At 41.9% G+C, this 6,418-nt stretch overlaps 1 protein-coding gene across 1 annotated transcript; it reads right to left on the bottom strand.

Moving 5' to 3' along the window:
• Positions 1-3,104: 3,104 nt before the first annotated feature.
• LOC101397273 (olfactory receptor 9I1) lies at positions 3,105-4,049 on the bottom strand. Its single transcript, XM_004437748.3, has one exon. It carries the CDS (start codon positions 4,047-4,049, stop codon positions 3,105-3,107), a length of 945 nt encoding a protein of 314 aa, XP_004437805.2.
• Between the last annotated feature and the right edge of the window lie 2,369 nt (positions 4,050-6,418).

Below are 6,418 nucleotides of genomic sequence, written 5' to 3'. Positions count from 1 at the left end.
GGCCTATTAGGTGAGTCTCTTGTCACCGAAGCACTGTGCACCTTTCTTTCTGGTGATTTTAGGATGCTTTCTGGAACGGGTGAGTTTGTGCGCGGGCCCTTTAAGAGCCAGTTTTAGTTTCTTTGTGAACCTGGTTTTCTGGGGGTGCTACCCAATGCTTTAGTAGCAGGCAAAGTCAGATATTATGCTGCTGGTCTCAATTGTGCTGGGTCCACAAAATGCCCACAGCGGGGGCGCTCCCCGGCTCAGGGCCCCGCGCCTCCAGGGAGGCTGCGTACCTGTGAGCTGCTCCCGGCGGCCGTGAAGCTGGCGGCTTGTGAAGGTGGCGTTTTTCCTCTCCAGAAGGGAGTCTCTGCCTCTTCTACCCCAGTTAGGATTGTCCGTTGTTGCAGGAGTTCCTCTTATCCAGTTTTCAGTTCTGTCTCAGGGGTAATTTTTCCACGAGTAGTTGTAAATTGGCTGTGTCCGCGGGAGGAGGTGAGTTCAGAGTCTGCCTACGCCGCCATCTTGACTCCGCCCCCCCATACATTGGATTTTATTCTTGAATATTGCATGGGTGGAGTTGAGAAGGGCCTCTGATTTACACAAGAAGCTGAGGAATTTCCCCTGAGATAAGGAATTCAAACCCAGACCTCCACAGACGTTCAGGGATGTAAACTATCCTTGGCTGGCCTGGTTGGGGGGTGGGTCTGTTCTGAACCCAGCATAACGGAATGAAAAACTTTCTGGTGGACAACCACATCATCGGTTGCGAATGATGGTGTCAGATGTACAAAATTAACAAATGAGGAGATCATTTCCATGCAACAGTATTGGTGGATGATGGTGGAAGGTGGGAGTGATTTAAGAGTTCAGCACTTTGGGGCAAGGAGAATTCGCTCTGGTGCTGCCTCATTTTCTGTGGTGCAGACTGGGAGTGCAAAATGGTGACTCAACACTAGGGCATCTCTGTGGAATGGGCAGTGGTTCTAGGAAATATTGACATGGGTAGGAGTATAATTGCAAATGTAACATCATATGACCACTAGGGTGGAAAATGCTCAGGATATAATCCTAAGTGGACAGCACTGTTTGGGATATAAATTTTCTCCATCACATGTGAGGGTAAGAAATACCACATAAGTTTTAAAAAAATCTCTCATAAAATTTTATTTGTAATGAAATTCCAAAATAATGAACCGATATCTACTAGAGTTCAGCAAGATTTCCAGATAAAAGGACCTATATAAATAATTATTAATAGCCTTCCTCTACGTGAGCATTAATCAATAAAATAATAAAAGGAAACACTAAAGGTGTAATGAAGGGATTTAATGAACGGAAGGGAGGTCTCATGTCTCATGGATTGGTAAAGGCTTAGAGTTATAGGTATGTGTGCCCTGTGTACAGCAAAGAGAAATACCACATATCCGTATTAAGTTTTCTAACTTACATAAATCTGTACCAATTCTTTTTCTGTCAAGATGAGAAGGATATTAACTCTCAGTTATATATACACATATTCCTCCTCCCCTCCTTCATAGGCTCTCTTCTCCACCCAAGAGTTTTGAGGATTTCCACATTCCAGAAACTTTGGGGGATGTCTTCTGCCCTCAGGTTATCATGATTACCCTTGAGTATGGTCTATATTCAGTAAACTCAAGATTAGTAAATAAAATGTGATGGGATATTACTTCCTAGATTAGGTTTCTAAAAGACTGTGGAGTTTGCCTTGGGGGCCTGCTTTGATGAAAGTCAGTCAACATGGTGTGAATTGCCCTATGGAGAGGACCATGTAGCAGGAGACTGACATATTTGGTCAACAGCTGGGAAGGACCTGAGGCTTGCCAACAGTCAGTCACGTGGATGAGATCTGCTGAGTGTCGCTCCTCAGTCAGTCTCAACATGGACTATAGCCAACAGGACTATAGCCATGGTCAACATCTTAATTACAGCTGTGTGAGAGATCCTGAGTCAGGGCCATCTAACTAACCCGTGCCTGGATTCCTCACCCACAGAAACTGTGTCATCATAAATGTTGACTTTATGCTACCAAATTAACAGGAATAGACAACTAATATATCCTCATTTCAGCCCCGGTGGTCTAGTGGTTAAGATCTGGTGCTCTCACTGCCAAGGCTTTGGTTTGTTTCCCACCAGAGAAACACACAACCCTTCTGTTGGTTGTCATACTGTGGTGGCTGCATGTTGCTGTGATGCTGAAAGCTATGCCACTGGTATTTCAAATATCCACAGGGTCTCCCATGGTGGACAGATTTCAGCAGAGCTTCCAGAATAAGACAGGCTAGAAAGAAGGACTTGGCCACCCACTTCCAAAAAAATTGGCTATGAAAACCCTATGAATAACAGTAGAGCATTGTCTGATGTAGCGGCAGAAGGTGAGAGGATGGCACAAAAAAATTAGGGTGTGTTCCGGTCTGCTGTACACAAGGTCACTGAGAGTGGGAGTTGACTCAACGGCACCAGCAGCACCAAAAATATTCTCATAGGGAGATGCTCTCAATGGCAAAAAGCTTTAATACTCTGCTTACTTCTTCGGGTTCTGATTTTCCCTTGGATTTTAGCCTCGGATTTCTTAGTATCTCTTCACTTTTTATTTATTTTTCTCTTGTTTTTCAGGGGCAGGTTGATTAGAAATTCCTAGTCCACTGTATTTCCAGAAATGGAAATTCTATTCATTTATATCTTCTTTCTGTTTTTCAACAGAAATTTATTGAACACCTACTGTGTGCTGAGATGCAGTAAAAATAGCAGACAATTTTTGCTTCCATAAAACTTACATTCACTGGGGGTAGGATAAAAAACGAACATAGATATCAGGTATTGTTAAGTGACTTGAAGATTCTATAAGTTATGTTGTCAGAGTGTAGCATGGGACTTTTGGTGCTAAGGAATGGACTGGAGGAAGGAGAGGGGAGAAGAAGAAAGTACTATTGGATTGCTGGAGACAAATTTTACACATTTGCAGTTTTTGTTGTGTGCCTGGTGGCACCTGTCTACTCTCTTTCTGTTTGTGGTTACAAGTTGCATACAGTGCTGGTGTCTACTAGAGATATTGATATGGAAAGAAAATGGACCAAGAAGAGAGGTCCTCTCACTCAGGTCTACATGATCTGGGGCCCCCGGAATCTACCAGTGACTTTTTTGAAGGCTGCTTTCACATCCTTGTTTCTCAGGCTGTATATCAGAGGGTTCAGCATGGGGATGACCACAGTGTAGAAGACAGACACGACCTTGTCTTCCTCCAAGGATTTGCCTGAGCTGCTTTGCAGATACATGAATACGAGGGTCCCAAAGAAAAGGGCCACTGCAGTGAGGTGAGAGGCACATGTGGAGAAAGTCTTGGCCCTGCCCCCTGAAGACTTCACCCTCAAAATGGCCTTGATGATGAGCAGGTAGGAAATCAGAATGACCAAGGCATTGGTTAAAATCACAAAGTTTCCGAAGAAGACAATGACAATCTCAGCATTTGTTGTGTCACTGCAGGCGAGTTTCAACAGGGGCGGGAGGTCACAGAAGAAGAAGTTGATCTGATTGTTGTCACAGAAGGGGAGGGTGAAGGTGCATGTGGTACGCAGGATGGCACCGAACATCCCACAGACATAGGCTCCCACCACCAAACTCCAGCAGACTCTGGGGTTCATGGCCACAGGGTAGAGCAGTGGCTTGCTTATAGCCACATAGCGGTCATAGGCCATCACTGCCAGCAGGAAACACTCAGTACCCGCACAGGAGGTGAAGAAAAAGAACTGGGCAGCACATTGGCCATAGGAGATGACTGTCTTACCTGTTGGCAATGTAGCGAGGATCTGAGGGGTGATGACCGAGGTGTAGCAGGCATCTAGCAGGGATAGGTGGGTTAGGAAGAAGTACATTGGGGTATGGAGTTGGACATCCACTTGGATCAGAATGATCATCCCCACATTCCCCAGAAGCGTGACCAGATAGAAACTCAGAAACATCATGAACAGAGGAATCTCCATCTTGGGGTAGTCAGTAAAGCCCATGAGATTGAACTCGGTTACTGTGGTGAGATTATTCTTGGTCATGGATTCAATGTGGACTATTGATCTGAGGATGAGAATGAAATTTAAAAAAATCCCAGAACTGAAGGACAGATTCTTTCTGTCTACAGTAGAAATTAAGTTTATATTTCTGGGCCAATTTATGGAGCTTGCTTTTGAGAAATCATGTAGCTGGCTGATTCTCCTTGGGCATCTATGGTTTTCTCCTGCATATTTTGGAGGTGAGCCATGAGCAGGTGTTTCTGCTTCAGATTAACTCTGGTTTGTATTAGGAAATTTCTGTGAAAGTAAGAGACACACAGACTCTAAGATTTGGAAGGAATCTAGTCAGCATCTGTTCTAATCCCCATCGGATGCTAGAGTCTCCTCAACTGTATCTTCTCCAAGTGTATCCAGCTGTATGAGCCTCCATCAGTAGACAGTTTTACCTGTTAATTCTCTTTTTGGATTCTCTCTCTTTATCTTCCACACATTGGCTTTAGTTTTACATCTTCCAGACACTCAGAACAATTTTATTCCTTTTTTCTCATGAAAGCCTTTCAGAAGTTGGATGATGATGAATCTACTCTTTATGTTGACTATTCCCTCATATTACCCATTGATATATTTTTTTCTTATTATACAGTTATTCAGCACGTGGTCAAAAAATTGCTTAGTCAGATGGCATTAAAAGAGGATGTTTAAGGTTACAAAATTGTAACTAGCAGATATAAATTCTGAAGATCTGATGTACAGTGTAGTGATTATAGTCAACAATACTGTAATATAAACTTCAAAGTTGCTAAGAGATTAGTTCTTCATTGTTCTCACTTAAAGAAGACAGGATATACGGGACGTGATGGAGGTGTTAGTTAACACTATGTTGGTAATTATATTGCAATAAAGAAATATATCAAACCAACACGTTGTACATCTTAAACTTACAGAATGTTATGTCAATTATCTCTCAGTAATAAGAAAAATATAACTAAAAGTCTTTCTCTCCACTTTAATCTTTACCACTTTAATCTTGGGTCAGGAGCCTCTTCCAGCTCTAATCAGGGGTCACTTGGGAAGGAGGAACTGATATATATAAAACGTGGCCTCCTAGCACTGTTCCTTCCACCCCACTCCAGCAGCATGGTCTGGGGATGAGTTAGATTCTTTGGAAGGCCCTCTTGGAAGGGTCAACTCCATGGTTACCAACTCTAGGAGAGATACTAACTAGCAGAGTAATCTTCAAAGGTTCACTTCCCCTCTTTGGGCTCTACTTTCTGTTCTGAAAGTCGGTGGGGCTAGATTATATGCCCATTGAAGTACTTTGTCTCTCACAGTCCATGATTTGTATGTCTAGGTATATGGGCTAAATGAGGCTTTTGAGAGGATTTTCCTCATATCTGTATCATTACCAACATGCATATTCTTTAGCTACTCATTACTAAGTATATAAAATGTGCAGGCATTATTTCAAGTGATTTATAGTTACTTAAACATAATATTATGGGATCTTGGTCCAAAATTGAGTTATCATACTCCCCAGAACCTGAGAAAACATCATTATAGATCAAGGCAAGGCCCTTCTTCATTTTATTCCATTTCATTTATTTCACTTTCTTCTAGGTGTCCACTCCACTGCATGTGAAATATAAATTCTTCCACGTTTATTGCTTTCATGTTTATTTCAAAATATGTGTATATTTAAAAAATATAGTGATTTTGCAGTTGCAAAATTTATATACATGATCTTGTGCTATAAATCCATTTTGTTTCTTTATTTTTCCACGCACACTATATTATTATTTGTCCGTGTTTTGTAGGTAAATCTAGTTTGTTATTTCTCATTTTGTTTTGGTCCTCTTTGGAATGTTCACAGCGTATATTACCTATCCATTCCACTAAAGACTTTGAGGCTTTGCATATATTACCTTATTTAATCCTGGAAACAGCCCTTGAAGCAGGTATTCTTTTCTTATTTTTTACCAATGAGGAATTTGAACATCTGGGAGATGAGTTTGTCTAGGGTGACCCAGTTTGATAAGTGGAGAATCTGGGTTCCAAATGTTAATGATTCGATGGCAAATTCTGTGCTCTTTGCTGTGAATTTTTTTTGCTACCTCCCTATATGTTACTGCATCTTTATGATGTACGGTCTCAAAGAATTCTCCCTTTGGGTAATGAGATTCCTCCTACTTTCAAATCATGAGTACACTTGGCTAATTTCAACATCTTTCTGAACATGTAATACGGAAGTTGTCATAGTCCATTTTCTGTCCATCTCATGGTGAATTCCTGTGGTTCTCTCTGATTTGAGGAAAATTGTTCAATGCACACAACCAGAAATTAGGTGTCACATCATTGGGGTACAGATGCAACCACACTGGATTGTGCCACGTGCATGACAGGTCCACCTCACA

The sequence above is a fragment of the Ceratotherium simum genome, chromosome 34, assembly GCF_057802395.1.
Source record: "Ceratotherium simum simum isolate JZ-2026a chromosome 34, ASM5780239v1, whole genome shotgun sequence".
NCBI classification, from domain to species: domain Eukaryota; kingdom Metazoa; phylum Chordata; class Mammalia; order Perissodactyla; family Rhinocerotidae; genus Ceratotherium; species Ceratotherium simum.
This window is presented reverse-complemented; position numbering and strand designations above follow the sequence as displayed.